This window comes from Neophocaena asiaeorientalis, unplaced genomic scaffold (genome assembly GCF_003031525.2).
Source record: "Neophocaena asiaeorientalis asiaeorientalis breed wild unplaced genomic scaffold, Neophocaena_asiaeorientalis_V1.1 scaffold629, whole genome shotgun sequence".
Classification (NCBI taxonomy): Eukaryota; Metazoa; Chordata; class Mammalia; order Artiodactyla; family Phocoenidae; genus Neophocaena; species Neophocaena asiaeorientalis.
In genome coordinates, this window is record NW_020175468.1 from 5,424,649 (window position 1) to 5,442,859 (window position 18,211).

Sequence of the window (18,211 nt, forward strand, 5' to 3'; positions counted from 1 at the left end):
AGAGAGTTCTCTTGGACAGCGCTGGTCTAAGGCACAGGCTTTGGAATTGGGCAGACTTGAGTTGGCATCAAATGTGGCTGTGTGACCTTGGGCAAGTCACTTGCCCTCTCTGTGCCTCATTTTTATCTTGTGTACATGAGCACAAAGACACCTCCCTGACATAGGACGTGAGGGGGCCCATGAGAGAATGGGAATGGGGCTCCAGCTCTAGGGAGGGAGCAACGGGGCAGTGGAATGACTGGAAACAGGGATTTCAGAGCCAGGGAGCCTGGCTTGGAGACCAGCCCCACCATGGTATGACCCTGGGGCAAGTCACTTAGCCTCTCTGAGACTCACCTTCTTTGTCTGTAAAGTGGGGGTAGTTCTCCTTTCCTCAGTGGGTGCAGTGAGGATGATATAACATATGAATCACATAAGGAATCTAGTGTAGTGGCTGGCACGTGGACAGCCCTCAACAGACAAGATTTGAACTCAGGTCTGCTACTATTATTGCAAATCGTAATGATATGGTAGGTGCCTTTATGTTGACATGGTAGTGTGTCGCAGAAGCACTGAATGTTCCTCAAATGTTAGACATATCTGCACATGAGTTTCATTCATACTCGTTTCAAGCAGGTGAGTCTCAGAGCGGGTAAGTGACTTGCGTAGGGTCAGTGAGTACCCTCTGCCCGCCACCTGTCAGGATTCTCCAGTGAAAGAAAGTGTTTGATCTCATTTACAAATGTACCATGGATTTCTGGGGGTTGAGACCACTTCCCCCCACTTCTCTGCATTTGGAAGGTTTTTTCTCTTTGAAAAGGAGCAAAAATAAGCTGCATGTGTAGAAGACATATTTTGGGGTGTCTGCCCAGCTTACAAGGCAAAACCTCCCCACTTTTTACAGAGCACTGAGCCCTCACAAATGGGGCTGATCCCCTGGACCTCTGATTGTACAAAACACCTCTGCTCCCCACTGCAGCCACAGTGATAGGACCAAGGTCGACAGCTATCCCAAAGTAAGGTAATCAGATACCTTTTCCAGAGGTGTCAGAGATAAGGCAAAGGGATGCTGGCTAAGTTGGGCAGTTTCTTTGAACAGGGGTGTTGTGGATTTGCAAGCTATGGGATGGTGCCTTTCTCCACATGCATGGAGAAACATCGACGGCCCATCTGCAGAGTGAGACAGAGAACTGTGAATTCCATGTTCCTGGAGAAGAGGATTACAAGGGCTGAGGGGTGGCAGGCTGGGAGAGGCAGCAAGCGACTACCCTGGTTCCAGTAGCTTTCCTGCTTTCTGACCATGGTGTCCTGCCATTTGTGGTAGATTGCAAGAACGGCCACAGATTCTTCCCCTCCCATCAAAAAGTGAGGTCATTTCCCCACCTACTGAATCTGAGCTGGTCGTGTGACTTGCTTTGGGCAATAGAATGTGACAGAAGTGATAATTTGCCAGTTCTTAACCTTGGCCCTAAGAGGCATTGCATCTTCTGCCCTCACTCTCGGAATCCTGCCTCTGTCATGAGCGTGCTTGTGTCTGCTTGCTAGAGAATGAGAGATGACATGGAAGAGTCAGTTACATGGCTAGTTACCACAGCTGAGGCTATCCTAGTCCAGACAGCCCCTAGGTAACCTGCCAACCAACCGTGGATGCATAAGTGAGCCCAGCAGAGACCAGAAGAGCTGCCCAGCTGTGCCCAACCCACACTGATAACCCATAGAACTGTATGCTAAATAAATCGCTGTTGTTTCAAGCCACTAAGTTTTGGCAGGTAGTTTGTTACATAGCAAGTGCTAACTGATACATCCTTGGATTCCTGGAACTCTTCCTGGATCCGTATATTAAATCTTCCTTGTGTTTTTCTCTTGAGCTACTTCATTGAGTTTCTTTTGGTTGCAGTACAAGAGTTTTAAGAGATCTGGATTGATTGTTTATGTGCTCCAAGGGATTTGGTGAGATGGGGAGATGGAGTGTTGGCAGCTGGCAAGAGGAGACAAAAGCAGTCCCTGGGGCTCTCAACAAGATGGGAACATCCCACAGAAAAATGACCAGAAAACCTGGAGGGAGGAGGTCTCAAATGGAGCTCCCAGGGCCTTCATCTTGTCCCCAGCCCCAGGATTCTCCCCTCCCCACACTCCTTCTTGGTATCACCTGTTGGGCTGATAGGCGCCCACACTTCAGACGCACATTTGTACTCCTTATTTTTTCTTTGCCACCCCACATATCCTGTCTTCTAATAGTAAAGAGTAGGGGGTTTTTTTGTTTTATTTTTGGCCATGCCATGCAGCTTGTGTGATCTTAGTTCCCCAACCAGGGATCCAACCTGGGCCCTCAGCAGTGAGAGCGCTAGTGAGTTCCTGGTAATGCTTGTATTATTAAAAATGGTAGTATAACTTCTGCCCTCTCCTGTAGCTGTGTTTACGAGATTTCATGTTTTTGTGATTTATCTAAATTTGTTCCATTACTATGTAGTATCTCACTGTGGAACCCATTGGATGAAAATACAATGAATTTGACTGGAAAACAATTTGGGAGCAGTGATAAAAGCTGAAGATATACATATTCTATAACTGTGAAGTTCCACTACTAATTATATACTGAACAGAAATATACACATGTGTTCCACAAATTTTATTTTATTTTTTTGCGTTATGCGGGCCTCTGACTGTTGTGGCCTCTCCCGTTGCGGAGCACAGGCTCCGGACGCGCAAGCTCAGCGGCCATGGCTCACGGGCGCAGCCGCTCCGCGGCATGTGGGATCTTCCCGGACCGGGGCTCGAACCCGCGTCCCCTGCATCGGCAGGTGGACTCTCAACCACTGTGCCACCAGGGAAGCCCCGCACAAAATTTATCTTTTGAAACTGGGCATTGTAAAATAGCTGTTAGTATTTTTGAGTACCACATAAAAATTCATGATTAAGATCTGCTTGTAGTATCTCCTTTTGTCTAGATTCATTTATTTGTTTTTTTAATTTTTATTCAATTTATTTAAACTGAAAAAAGAACAACCCCAAAGTGGTTCACCCATTTCTTCTTTGTCAGCCACACCTACAGTGAAGAGAGAGAGAGAAATATTAATAATAACAAAAACAAGAATAATAATACATGTGGCTGACATTCATTGAAGGCTCACCACGTGCCAGGCATTATTTACAGCTCTTTACTCCCACCATCTTACGTAATCCACACACCTATCCTTTGAGGCAGGTATTATGTTACCGTTATCCTTGTTTTACTGATGGGCCATGGAGCAGTTAAATGAGTCACCCAAAGTCGTCCCACAGGCTAGCATATGGCAGAGCTGGGATGAACCTAAGGGACCTGGCTTCAGGGTCCATGGCCTTCACTGTAAACCACGGGGATCCCTCTTGGCCCTTGATGCGTATCGAAGACGTGTGTGTAGGGTGCCTCCCAGCCCAGACCCCTCTTTTCTGAAGATTGCCCCTCTCCGCTGGGAGAGTCAACACAGCCATGCTTGTCCTCATGACCTCGTCTCCAAGGTCACAGCTGATTGGACAAGGCTGGTTCCTTCTGGATGATGTCAGCATTGGTCTGCCATAATAGGTATTGGCCAAGATGGCGGGGAGGACAGGAAGTGACCCCTCCTGCCGCTCATGGAGGGAGGGATTCCAGGTGGTCTGGGTGAGGATTTTTCACACCAGCCCGATTTCTCACCTCTCCCCTCTGAGAACATGACTTTGGAGTTAGACCTGGGTTTGATTCAGGGTCAGCTGTTTGCCAGCGGCATGTCCTTTGGGAAAGTTGATGGATTTCTCTGAGATTTAGTTCTACTCATGTGGGAAATGAGGACAAGAACAGCACCCATCCTGAGAGCCGTGACTTGAGGGCTCCTGGCACTTACTGAGGGCCCAGGAAATTAGAGCCACAGGGACGAAGACGATGTGGGTGTTTCAGCAGCAGCCTGGCCCTCCCCCACCCCTAGAAGGTTCCACACGGCACTCATGGACAGGAGACCTGGCCCCAGTCCCTCCCAGCTGGTCCACAGGGCCTTTCCAAAGCATTTCAACATTCAGGTTTCTCCTCCTTAGTATGTCAGCTGCGAAGGCTTGTATCGTTAATGACGGAAAAGAGGCAGTGTAGGTTAGGGGCTAGAACCGAGTGAGGCAGTATTCTGGGTTCGAATCCTTCTTCAACTGTGCGGTCTGGGGCACAGTTCTCTCTCAGCCTTAGTTTCCTCTTCGACAAAAACGAAGGGATGAAGAAGCTCTGCCTTTGCCCTCATTGTGGCAAAGACACACCTCCAGAACCCTCTCCTGTCTCTTTGCTCCCCTGGGGCCACTTTGGGAACTGACGAGTCGGATGGGCACATCAGGGGTCAATGTCATCCTCTCCAAATGAGCTTTAAGCTCCTTGGGATGAGGCAGTTGGTTTGGCTTCAGTCTTGCTGCAGAGTGAGCTCTGCACCTTGCGGGGGCTGACTGGATGGGAAGGAGGGAAGGCAGGTACCTTAGCTTCCAGATTATGGTGAAGACCGCGCTTCCGACCAGTACCACAGGTGCGGCCACAATGAGGGCAAAGGCAGAGCTTCCTGACAGGCAGAGGGTAGGGTTCGGCTTGATGGGCACAGGGTCTGTGGGATCCACGACGGCTTCTGGGAACCAAGAAGGAGAGAGACTGGAGGAGACACCCTCCCTCCACACCCCCCACTCCCACCATTCCACCTCCTCCCCGTCCTCCGGGTCTCCACCCCAGCTTCATCCCCGCTCTCCTGTCCCAGCCCCTCCCTGACCCATCTTCCCACCACACAGAAGCCAGAGGGGTATTTTTAAAGTTCACACTTGACCCTATTCCTCCCCTGCTCAGAACCTTGCCGTGGCTCCCCAGGACTTCGCTTTGGCCTTCAAGGCCCTGCCACCTGGCCAGTCTCATCTCTCTCCACCCCCTACCTTTATAACCAAGGCCTGTTGGAGTCTACTCAATTTTCTAAGCTCACTCCCCTCTCTCTCCTACTTCCAGGCCTTTGTCTATGCCCCTGGAATGCCATTTATGCCATTTTCTCTCCCTTGGCCTGGACAATTCCTATGTATCCTAGTATCAGCTCAGATGTCCCCTCTTCTAGGAAGCCCGCCCTGATCCCCTTGCTGGGTCAGGCACCTCCTTGGGTCTCACAGCCCTCTGAGCTCCCCCACCCCAGCCCTGCCCACTCTGGTCATTACTGTTTGTGGACAGGTCTGTCCCTTACTGGACTGGGAGTCCTGTGAGGGCAGGGCCAGGACTGTCTCTGTCACTAGATGCCCTCAGCACTGCCCAGCATGGGCCAGTCACAATAGGTGCTCAATATGCATTTCCTGAACAGTTGATGAGTGAGGAAACGGGGTCTTGGAAGTATTGTCATTCTCAATGAATGTGTCAGGGTCAACAGGTGCTCCAAGATTTACATTTTTTACCTTTTTTTTCTCCCAGGAAATCACCTCAAAACCAAATCCTGAAGCTCCCACTGAACCCTGGCTGGGGAGAGAGACAGGTCTCAGGAACGTAGCCAAGCCAGGCTTTCCATTATCCCTGCCCTTTCCATGCTCTGGACCTTTGCTCATGTGATCCCCGCTGCCTACATGCCTCCCTGCTTCTCCACTGGCAGCTTCTCTGTATCTTTCCAGCTCACTCCACGAACAGAAATACTAGAAATAATATGCACGATAACTGCTGCTATTCTTAAAGCACCTGCTAACTGGTGTTCCGCTAGCCTCACACATACACCATTTCAGTTCCTTATAGCAATTTTGCGGAGGTCTACACGATCACTCTGATTATACACAGGAGGAAACTGAGGCTCAGAGAAGGGACGTCACTTGTCCTAAGTCACCCAGCCAGGAAGGCACAGGGACAGGAATTGAACCCCATTTTGATGGGCTCCCAAACCCCTTTTCTAATCCCAGTTAACTGACCGTTCTGGTTACTGCCTCCTGAGCCTCCGTAACAGACACAAAATTGATAATAATATGGATAACACTGATCACAACATTGATACTAGTTCATGTTTATTGAACACTCACTAGTGTTGCACAGTGCTAGGCACTCTTATTTTAAGCTGTTCACCGGCTTATCTCATCGAATGCTCACAGCCACGCTTCGGGGTGGGCACTATTATTTTCCCAATTTTATAGATGAGGAAACTGAGGCACAGAGAAGTCAAGGCACTGGTCCAAAATCACACAGCCAGGAAGTGGTGGAGCCAAAATTCAAATTCCAAAGCCCAGGCTTGGAACCACTCATTATATTATCACCTTAATTTTTTCTCCGGCATGTGCTGAGACTCAGAGGCGAAGAGGCTTCCCAGATTCACACAGCCAGCAGATGGTTGGAGCCGGGACCCAGGCAGCTGGCTCCAGATCCTGCCCTGAGCTTTCACTAGAGTTTATGTCTTTGGCCTGCAACCTCTCATCTGTAAGATGGGCTAGTAATCCCCACTCTGCCAGGAGGATGAAAGAATGAGATACCATCTTGGCTATAAAGGGTATCAGAGGGGGCTGAGCATAGAATGTGGCTCAGTGGAATTGGGAAAGCTGGCCACTGACCAGCAAGGGCACAGGGTCCGGGGTGAGGGTGGGGTACTCACGTGGCAGCATCGTGGTCACAGGCTGGGAGAAATACATTCCCTGGCTATCCTCGGCCAAGCACACGTAGGTGCCCAGATCCTCCAAGGACAACCTCTGGAGAATCAGCCTCTCCCCGATCCCACGAGGGTGCCCATTGAAGGTCCATCATAGCACAGGTTCAGGTTCGACGGAGGCCACCCACTGCAGGATCACTGAGTAGTTGAGTTCACTCCGGAGGATACCTTGTGTATTCTCCGGGAATGTCAGCGGCAGCACCCCGTCAGAGTTGGCTGTGCAAACAGGGAGCAAGATCACATGGGTGGAGACCACTCAGAGAGGCTGGGCACTTCTTCTGTTCACCACAGAGGCATTCATTCATTAATTCATCCACTCACTCATTCACCAGCAAATGCGTTTGGAGTGCCCGGTCTGTGCCCAGACACTGGATGTAGCAGAGCTGTTGATGCCCTCACCCTCAGCCCTTTCAACTGCCAACACTGTATCTGTTGCTTCAGGGCTTTTGCTAGCTGCCAGAGCCTGCTCTGACCATGGAGGCAACAGGCCAGAGTGCTGGAGGGTGGGCACACTGGGGGGCAGCCTTCCACAGTGACTGACGCGGGCTGGTATAGAAATACCCCAGCTCCCCTACCCTCAGCTGGGCCAGGATAAAAGCCAAGGAGCTAGGAGGAGCTGTTGGATCCTGGATCATTTTGCAGGCAGAGCCCACAGGACTTGCCGATGGATTGGATGTGGGTGGGAGAGAGTGAGGGGTCAAGGGGACCTCCAAGGCTTGGGGCCTCAGCCACTGGCTGCCGGGAGGGCTCCTTACAGAGAACATATATAATCCTCACCATAGTTCTCTTTTCGTGTTTTTTTTTTTTTCTTTTTTTCTCAGGTGAAAGACTCTGAGGTCTGGGGGTGCTTAGGGCCAGGCCTCATGGTCAGAGAGAGAGGCATAGCTGGGATTTGAATCTGATGTCGTGATGAGTGTTGGGGACCACCACACGGAGATGATTTCCAATTTCCGTGCAACATGAAAAGTGAAAAAAACTTCAGTCCAACCAGAGAGCTCACGGAAGGCTTCCTGGAGGAGGTGGTGCCTGAGCTAAGCCTTGCAGGAGGAGAAAGAGCCCACCAGGTGTGGAAACAAGAATCAATATGTAACACCCACCTAGACCGGGCTGTTACTACGAGCCAAGCACCATTCTAAACACATGTTGACGATAGCTTGTTATCTTACTGGCTTGTTATATTGCGAATGAGACCCATGCTTGGGTGAAATCATTTAGTAGGGTGTAACCAGCATTTAAAACATGAAATATAATAGAAAATATCAGAATGCATTACTCATAGCAATAATTGTTATTTTATGACACTTGTCTTTCAGTGACTGGTGGTGTGTGGATATACGGACACACTGGGTCATGATATGAAATGCAATTCTTGCTGTGGGTCATGATTTTAAAAGCTCAAAAGCCACTGGATTTACTCATTTAATCCTCACAGCAACCCTATGAGGTAGGTCTTATTGTTATCCCCCTTTGAATGGGAAAACGAAAGCTCGAAGAGGTCAAGTCCCCTGAAAAACTCATGGCGAACATTTGCTTACTCTGTGCCAGGCACTGTTGTAGGCGCTTGACGTGAACAACTCATCTGTTGTTCACGGCGCTCCTACGAGGGAGGGTCTACAGTGACTCCATTTACAGAGGAGGACACTGAAACACGCAAATGGGAAGTCACTTTGCAAAGGCACGTGGCTAGTAAGTGAAGGCGCCAGGGATTTGAATGCGAGTGGTTCCGGTTTCAGAGCCTGCACAAGCAGCAGGCAGAGAACGGCACAGGCAAAGGTGTGGAGGTGGGCTTCTAGAAGAACTGGCCTTCAAATCACAGATATGTAGCCTGATGGACCTCAGCAGCCCTTACGTGTCCTGGTGGAGGTAAAAAAAAAAAAAAAATCCCGGTGCAGAAGCACGGTTCCTAGCCGCCTCTCTCCACCTTTGCTTGTACCTGAGAGATGTTGCAGGGCTAGAGAGGCAGCGTGGAAGGAGATGAGCTCCTGGATCACAGAGAGTGGTGCGAATCCTAGCTTGGCCCTTTGCTTCTACGTGACCACAGGCTGTGGATGTCACCTCTCCAAGCCTCGGTCTCCCCACTTGTGCAAGGGGGGTGGTGCTTAGAGCTTCTTGTTTCTCATGCTGTTGTGAAGTCCCCCAGTGTTTGGTCCATAGGGAGGGCTCAGTAAATTGGAGCCGCTCATTCATGCTTCCTGTGTTTACGCTGGCTGGTCTCTCTGCACGAGCACTTTCCCCAGCTCCTCACCTGGCACACTCCCGCTCAGGCTTCAGGTCCCAGCTCAGATATCCCCGCCTTTGGCATCTCCCTCCATCTTTTCTGCCCTTCTTCCTTCAGTCACAGAATCCTACATTTTATCTAGGTATATGGTTGCCCAGGATAAAGCCTACATTTTCAGCTTCTCTTATAGCTAAGTATGACCATGTGACTAGTTCCCAGCCAATGGGATGTGAGCAACCTCTGTGTTGGGCCATAAAAGGAAGGCATCCTCCCTCCCCTTCTCCTCTCCTGTTATGTTGGTTGGAATGCAAATGTGATGGGAGCTCTCTTGGGTCCCCCAGGCAGGATAGAACCTAGTGAGGACAGAACAATTAGAAGGAGCCTGGGTCCCGCCACCCTGAAGCCATCACATCATCCCTACACCGTTCATGCCAGACAACTACGTGAGAGAGAGAAATTTCTATCTTATTTAAGACACTGTTGTTTTGGGTCTTTGTTAGCACACCAGAATCTGAACCCTAACTATTATAGGACTGAATTGTGCCCCTACCCTCCCCGCCCCCACCACTCCAAATTCATATGAAGTGCTAAGGCCCAGTACCTCAGAATGTGACTGTATTTGGTGATAGGGCCTTTAATGGGGCGGTGAGGGTGGGCCCTAATACAATCTGACTGATGTCCTTATAAGAAGAGAGACTAGGACACACAGGGAGACACCAGGGGTGCACACAAAGAAGGAAGGTCATGTGAGGACACAGTGAGAAGGCAGCCATCTGCAAGCCAAGGAGAGAGGCCTCAGAAGAAACCACCCCTGCCCACACCTTGATCTTGGACTTCCAGCCTCCGGAACTGTGAGAAATAAATTTCTGTTTTTTAAGCCTCCCAGCATGTGGTATTTTGGAGTGGCAGCCCTAGTAGATTAATACGTCTCTAAACTACCTTCTAAGGACGATGGCTCTGGTTAACCTCAGGGCTTGTTTTTTCTGGTTCAGGTGTGAAAGTGCAAGTCCAGAGCTGAATAGCTCATAAAAACAGAGGTGAGGGCTTCCCTGGTGGCACAGTGGTTGAGAGTCCGCCTGCTGATGCAGGGGACATGGGTTCGTGCCCCGGTCCGGGAGGATCCCACATGCCGCAGAGTGGCTGGGCCCGTGAGCCATGGCCGCTGAGCCTGCGCGTCCGGAGCCTGTGCTCTGCAACAGGAGAGGCCACAACAGTGAGGGGCCCGCGCACCGCAAAAGAAACCCCAAAAAACAGAGAAAACAAAAAAAAAAACAGAGGTGAGTTCTGAAGGCTACCACCAGAGACCCTTGTCCTTCCCCAAGTGATAATGAACAAATATGTAATGAATATGTGTTGGAAAGTGTGATAGATGACAAAGAAATAGCCAGGAGACTGCAACTTTTCTCACCAAGAGGCGGAGCCTATTTCCCTCCCGTTGGAGCAAAGCCGGTCATGTGACTCGCTTTGGCCAATAAAAACATGGCAGAAGCGATGGCATGCGCGTTCTGAGCCGGGGCCTCGGGAGGCCTCGAAGCGTCTGCTCTTGTTCCTCATCCTTTGCTGAGTGAACAAGCCTAGGCTGTCCTGCTGGAGGATGAGAAGCCTCGTGGCCCAATTACCCCAACTGCCCCAGCTGCCAGCCAGGCCACTGCCAGACATGGGAAGGAGGCCATCCTGGACCAGTGCCTATGCAATCCCTTCCCCCAGCTGGCTGCAGAAACATGAGTGAGCCCGACTAAAATTAGCTGAGACCAAAAGAACTGTTCAGCAGAGTCCTGAGCTGAAAATACGGTTGCTATTTTAAGTTCTGGGGTGGTTTGTTAGGGAGGATTGGTGACAGAATGGGTCCCGATGGGCACTGCTGACTGAGAACCGGGTGCCTCCCGCCATGGGGCCCCGCTCACCATTGACCTGTATCTACGCCAGCACGCTCTTGCGTCCCCTGCTGCTTCCCAGCACCACGGTGGAGCTGCCTGCAGCTTGAGTTGTCACATTTCTGACGACCAGGCTGCCTTGGGTATCCAGCGTCTCCCGGCCAGTGTGGCCGGGCCCTGGGAGGCCCTCAGGGGAGAAGATCGTGGCTTCCGGCTGGGCCTCATGCCCTCAAAACCAAGAAGTGGAGAGAACCCCATCGAGGCTTCTGGGGACTGGCAGGTCCCTTCGGCTCCTTCGGTCAAGGGGTCCAGAGACCCAGAAGAGGGCAAATCCGAGGAGGCAGAGCAGGTGAAGAATGCCAGCAGGCTGCCTTGGAGGGGGTGGGAGGGAGAAGAGAGAGCAGGAAGCGATGGGATCAAAGGCAGGATGCTGTCCCAGCAAGTAACCCTTCCTGTGCTGGTGAGAATGGGTGCCATCGAGAGTTGATGATGACAACGGTGATAATAATAATACAGAAATAAAAAGGAACATTCCTTAAGAACCTCCTACATGCCAGACACCGTCAAAAATGTTGAACATACATTATCTTACTTATTCCTACATCGGCCCCACAAGGCACTTATTATGCTGGATGTCACGCAGATTCGCCCTCCATCTTGCTCTGCTCTGCTCCCCAAAAGGCTGACTTCCCTGAGCTGCATCTCTGGGGATCCCTCGCCTTTTGTTTCTGGTTGGCTTCTGCCAATGGGAGCATTGGTGGAAGACAGGAGGGCTGAAGGGAGTGACCTTGAGGTAGCTGGTCCCACAGCTCCCTCCCTGCTGCCTCAGCCCTGGTTCAATAGGTCCCCCTATTAGAGATCCTATTGGGTGACCCTCTCCATACACCACTCTTTTGGGGTTTGGGGGTCTGCTGTTCCTTTTACAGCTTCTAGCCCAGGGGAGGTAACAGCTTCCCGCTGTTGCTAGCCCCTGGGTGCTGCAGAATCCCATGTCAGTTTACCTATACCCTGCCTAGTCCCCCTATTAAACTCTCCTCATTACTCCTTTTGAGTGGACCATCTGTGTCTTGCCTCACCTCTGACTGATACAGCTATTATACCCCTATCAGAGATGAGGAAATGGAGGTTCAGAGAATTTAAGATGTTCTTTCAGAATTTCATAAGTGATAAACATTTGAGTTGTGATCCATGCCCAGGCAGCTGAAATTCTTAGCCACTAAATGATACTGTCCAGTGTATCCCCCATCCCTGTTTCTCTCATTTCCCCTAATTTTCCATATTGCATAGAGCATGGAGGCAAACCCTTGGAGTCTGGCTCCAGACCCTATGCACTTGCCCACCCCATTCTTCTGCCTCTCACTAGAATGGTGACTATTGCAGTGAGAACATCAACTCCAGTCGTAAAACGCTGAAAATTTTGACATAATAATAAAAAGAAACTTTTGCAAAGTTAAAAACAAAACAACCCACAAAGTCAAAAGGACAATGACATACTACGAAAAATAATCTGCAACTGATATCACAGATGAAGAGCCCATTTCACTACTATATATAGAGCTCCTAGGCATCAATAAGAAAAGTATTGGGCTTCCCTGGTGGCGCAGTGGTTGAGAGTCCGCCTGCCGATGCAGGGGACGAGGGTTCGTGCCCCGGTCCGGGAAGATCCCACATGCCGCGGAGCGGCTGTGCCCGTGAGCCATGGCCGCTGAGCCTGCGCGTCCGGAGCCTGTGCTCCGCAACGGGAGAGGCCACAAGAGTGAGAGGCCCACGTACCGCAAACAAACAAAAAAAATAAAAGTATTGGCAACCTAACAGAAAAATGTACAAAAGGTATAGGTTGGCGGTTCTTAGAAAAGAAAATTCAAATGTCTCTTGACATAGGGAAAATGTTCAGTTGTACTCATAGTAAGAGAAATGCAAATTAAACAAACCAAGGTAAAACTTTTCATCTGTCAGGTTGGCAGAAATCCAAAAGTTTGATGACGTGTGTTGGTGAGGCTGAGCGCAAAAGGAAACACAGGGCTGGTGCAACCCCATGTAGAGGACAGTCTGGCAAAGTCTTTCAGGATGAAAAAAATCCCCATAACCATTGACCCTGTAATTAAACATCAGGAAATGTATTCTATAGATACACTTTCCCGGTATGAAATGACTAAGGTACAGGGTTATTTGCCACACTTTGCTTATAATGGCAGAAGATTGGAAATACCCAACTGCCCATCCATAAGGAACTGATTAAGTAAATTATGGTCCATTCACGCAATGGAACAATACAGCTCTACAAAAGGATGAGGAAGAACTCAGAGAAAGATCACCAAGGTAAGTAGTTAAGATCCAAATGCAAGCTGCTGAGCGGTTTATATGGTATGCTATCTTTGGTGTAAAAATGGGAGAAAAATAAATATGTATTTGCATTTTTTGTAAACATAAAGAATCTCTGGAAGGATATATAAAAATAGTGGTTGGGCTTCCCTGGTGGCGCAGCGGTTGAGAGTCCGCCTGCCGATGCAGGGGATGCGGGTTCGTGCCCCGGTCCGGGAAGATCCCACGTGCCGCGGAGCGGCTGGGCCCATGAGCCATGGCCGCTGAGCCTGCGTGTCCGGAGCCTGTGCTTCGCAATGGGAGAGGCCACAAGAGTGAGAGGCCCACGTACCGTAAAAAAAAAAAAAAATAGTGGTTATCTGTATGCGGGAGGTGGGAGGGAGGGAAGGTACATGGGGAACTGGGTGGGTTGGGGAGGACAGAGACTTCACTTAAGGCCTTTTTATATATCATTGAGACTTGAACCATGGGAATGTATAACCAATTCAAAAATTAAGTAAAATCTGAATAAATGAAATAAGAGAGTATAAACTAGGTTCTTGTTTTGCACACACAAATGCACACACCCCAGATGGCAGGCTCCAGAACTGGATTGCCGGCATGCACGTCCCAGAACTTACTAGCTCTGGTGACTTTGGGAAAGTTAGTTAACCTCTCTGAGCCTCGGTTTCCTTATCTATAAAATGAGAATAATAATGTCTCTAATGATTTTCAGTGGGGATGATCCCCCCCACCCCAGTCCACCCCCCTGCCAGGGGACACTGACAATGTCTGGAAATCTTTTTGGTTGTCACGACTTGGGAGGGTGTGCCGTTGGCATCTGGTGGGTAGAGGCCACGGATACTGCTAAACATCCTGCAGTGAGCAGGACGGGCCCGCACAGCAAGGCGTCATCGGGTCCAAAATGTCAGTAGTGCCGATGTTCAGAAGCCCAGATCTAGTGCTTGGAGAGCGCTTAGACTAGTGCACTAACAAAGCGACTGCCAGGTCAATGCTGGACATTCCTTATAATTTTCATCATTATCATTCTTGCCGCCACACTTGCAAGTACCGGGTGTACCGTAAATATGCCTTTTAAGATAAAAAACACACATGATAAGTTGTTACATTTTGAGGATCAGAAATACCCACTTACAGAACAAATGTGAAACCTCAGCTCTCTTCTGGGTAAATGAAGGAGAAGCCGTGGCCAGAGAGGACATCTTCCAGGGCAGGCGGCGTCATCAGGTACAAACGTGATGTGCCCAGGGAGGGTGGGTGTGTGTGTGTGTGTGTGTGTGTGTGTGGTCCCTCTCAACAACTCAGAAGTTGGCACTGTTTTCCAGGCAGGGAAACTGAGGCACAGCAAGCATGCGTCTTAGAGCCAAGGTCATAAGTGGAGAGTTAGGAGTCATCTCACCACAGGGTCTTCTGACAGGCTCACTGCCCACCTCCCACCTCCATTGATTTTTCTCTCTGAGTCGGCAGCTGGTGTGACCTTTCTACTCCCCCTGCTCATAAACCTTCCATGGCTCCCCAGTGCCCTCAGGACATAGTGCAGACTCCTTCACCTGTCACTCTTGCTACATCTCTGCGCTCCGTTTTCCACTCTTCCCTCATCCTCTGCATCAGTCCGACTGAACGCCGTGCAGTTGCTGTAGCCTCCAGGCCCCTGCCCGTGCTGTTCTCCCTACATAGAATGCTGTTCCGCACCAACTCTTTATCAAGCTGTGATTCAAGTTTTGGCTCAGGCACCCCGCCTTCTGAAATCTTCCCTGACCCTCAGGTGCGCTTGGTAATAGATACTATTATACAGTGTTTGGGCAGGGACCTTAATTGACTTGATGGGGCAATGGAAGCTCTTGTCAAAGTGACAGGAATAAAGTGTTATACCAAAGAAGCTGCTCAAGGTTTTGCTTTTCTATCTTGATAGAAGAGTTTGTTGTCTTACGGTTTTATGAAACAAAGAGCACAGGGATGCAATTTGCATAGCTGACGTCATATCTTTCCGAGGTCCTATTTCGATTTTGACAGCTTTGAAAGGTTCTCCCCTGACCACCACCTTCCTAGCTTCAGACCTGAGCCCTTTCGTCTGGGTCTCCCTCCCCCAACCCATTCCTGCCCCACCCATTCTGGGTCATCACTGTCTGGGGACGGGTCTGTCTTCTCTCTGGACTGTGAGCCCCAGGAGGGCAGGGCTGCTGTGTCCCCAGCTGTGTCCCCAGCACAGGCTGGGCCCTGAGTAGGCATTAGGGGTGTTTGTGGAATACACGATGGAAGGGGAAGATCCCAGGTCACGCAGTCCGTGTTCTGTTATCAAATTCTGACTCTGATGCCGCTGCAGGTGCCTGGTGATTCAGGGAGTGTCCTCAAGGCATCTTAAGAAGAAAACCCCACATCTTAGCAATCCTTACTCCAGCTGATGTAAAATCATGGTTTCATTCATAGACTCCGCGGCCGCTGGACCTGGGTTCATAACCCTGACTCGGCTGCTCTTTATTCAGGGCCCTGAGCCTCAGTTTTCCCGCTCATCAAGGAGGGTGGTTGATAGTAACCAACTGAGTGCCTGAGATTCAATGAGATTATGAATTTTCAGGGCTCAGGACAGTCTAACTTAGGTATTAAATACATATAATACCTAAATATCATATATACCTTATATATAAGATTTATATACTATAATAATACTTATATATATAAAATACCTATAAAAATATATAAATATACTATAATAATACCATATATATACCTATAAATACTATATACTATATATACAATATATACCATAATAATACCTTATGTATAATACCTATAAAATATATATATATATATGGAATTTCAGAGCTGGAACCATAGAGATGGCTCCAGAACTCTTACTTGCCGGGAGCATGGCTATTTTATTTCATCTCTAATCTTCAATCAAATGAGAAAAAGTCTCTATTCAATTTTTCCCCGTTTGAGCCCAGGACACTCCCTGAATCACTATGTATAAATATAAATATAAGTATAAATATAAATACACCACAATGTCACACTTGACTCTCCCATTGTCTCAAAATCTCCCCAGAGGTTCCAGAGGCTGAGAACAAACTAACAGATGCTAAGAGCTCCCCATTCCCAACTAAGGTCTAGCTAACAGGGGTTACCCGTCACCAGTTCTGCCTGCACCAGCTGCTCTACCCCCGCCAGGCCTTGGGAAGGGAGGCCGAGCGCTCGTGGAGAGGAGGGGATAGCACAGAGTGAGGCTTCCTGGGGGAACTGCTCTGCCCCTGCCAGGCCTTGGGAAGGGAGGCCGAGCGCTCGTGGAGAGGAGGGGATAGCACAGAGTGAGGCTTCCTGGGGGAGAGCTGAGGATGAACTGGGGATGCCCCCTGGGGCTGGGGGCTGGGGCTTTCCTCCACCTCCTGCCAGGTCAGGGAGGCCCCAAGGAAACCTCTTGGAGGGCTGGAGATGTGTGCTCCGGAGTCTGTGGGAACTTAGACCTCTAAGTCTCCAGGTGAGGGATGGAGGGGGAGTGGGCTGGGTGGAAATGGCCCACGCCTCCAGCGTTCGGTGGGATAACAAAGATGTTCACGAGTTTTCCTTGAGCCAGTGTGGATGCCTCTGAAGGGAGCCGGCTGGAGGCTGTCCTGGCAAAGAGCCCCATGGGAGACGACCTGCTGGGTGGATTCCCCGCCCAGAAAGATCTAACCATCATGCCTCAGCCACACAGAAGGCCATGTCCCCACCTTACAACTACAGCAGCCAAGTCGAAACTTTCCTGCCCCTTCCTTGCTTTCCTCTCCCCTGCGCATGGCCTTTGGGGGCGGGGTGGGCACAGACCTCAGCTCTGGGTGGGGAGAAAGGACCTACAGAGAGAAATAGGAACGAGGCCCACCACTTGCCACCATGTCTCCACTGCAGTCTGACCCACGCCAGAGCTGGAGAGGAGGTGAAGCCTTAAACTGTGGGTGGGGTTTTGAAATTACACAGAACTGGACTTTTTAAGACCTGGAAAAAGAGGCAATTCATTTATTCTCTGAGAGGCAGATGTGTGTGGTCTCTGGAAAGTGTGGTCTTGGTGGCCAGACCATCTGGGTTCGAGTCCTCCTTCTGTTACTTTCAGTCTGTGTGGCCTGGGGAGGACCCATAACCTCTCTGTGTCTCAGTTTCACTCTATGAAATGGGGATCAGATAGCTCTTGCCTCATGGGGTTAAGAATTAAATGTTACTATAAGAAAGCCACTTAGGACAGGCTGACATGTAGAAGTACTCAGTCACAATGACCTCTTTAATATTATGGTTATTTTATTATTGTTGTTCTATTATTTTAAAATTATCATTAGATGTGGATAGCTAGGGTGAGACACGGTGCTCTGGTGGAAAGGGACTGGGATGGGGTCCTGAATCCTGATTTTGCCTTTGTCAGTCACGTGCTCTTGAGCGAATGACCCCACCCCTATTTGAGCCTCACTTTCCTCCTTTGTAGAAGGGATCAATTGCACGGCCTCTTGGGGATTTCAAGAGCTCCTGTGCGTCGGGCGCCCGTGCTGCATGGGCTTTAAACTGACCAGAGTCAGAGCTCAGAGTGGGGGCGTCTCTGATTTGAATAAAGGCTCTCCCCGGGGATGTCCCCTCTTTGTCTCCAACCCGTGGGTGCAGCCCCTGTCTCTCACGCACCTGTTAGAAGCATCCTTCTCCAGGCGGGGCTGTGGCCGGAGCCGGCGGCGCCCAGAAGACACCTCATACCGTTTTCCGTCCTGCGGTGGCTCAGGGGAAGTCGCCCTGTCGGAAGTGGGGTCCCCTAGAGCGCACAGTCAAGCACGCAGCAGGCCCCGCCCATTCCCCGCCCAACCCCAGCCTCCCCAGGCCTCGGGCTCCAGCTGTGGGCTGGGAAGTCACCGCCAGGTGTGCGCTCTTCTCTAGCACTGAGTTGGTGGCAGTGTGGGTGGGGAGCAGGCTGGGGCGGGGTCCCTGGAGAAGGGGCTCTCCTCTCTGCCTCCCCCTCCCAGCCCCTCCAGGCCGGGAGAATGGTGAAGATGGAGAGTGGGGCAGAAGTGTCCTGCCCCTGTAACCCCACATCAGAGGCAACGACCGGCCAAAGGTCATCAGGTAGGCGGTGGCTGGGCCTCATGCTGGCCTCCTGGCTTTGCTCCAGACTTGGTGACTATTGGCTCTGAGCCTCTGTAAAATGGGGGTGTTAATAACAGTGCCTACCGCAGGGGCAGAGG

At 50.2% G+C, this 18,211-nt stretch overlaps 1 protein-coding gene across 1 annotated transcript; it reads right to left on the reverse strand.

The window, feature by feature from the left end:
* Positions 1-1,098: 1,098 nt before the first annotated feature.
* On the reverse strand, positions 1,099-17,727 carry IGSF23 (immunoglobulin superfamily member 23). Its single transcript, XM_024768275.1, is given in 6 exon segments — positions 1,099-1,186; positions 4,445-4,589; positions 6,555-6,824; positions 10,731-10,982; positions 10,985-11,071; positions 17,661-17,727. Coding segments are annotated over 6 exon segments (909 nt in total).
* Positions 17,728-18,211: the final 484 nt, after the last annotated feature.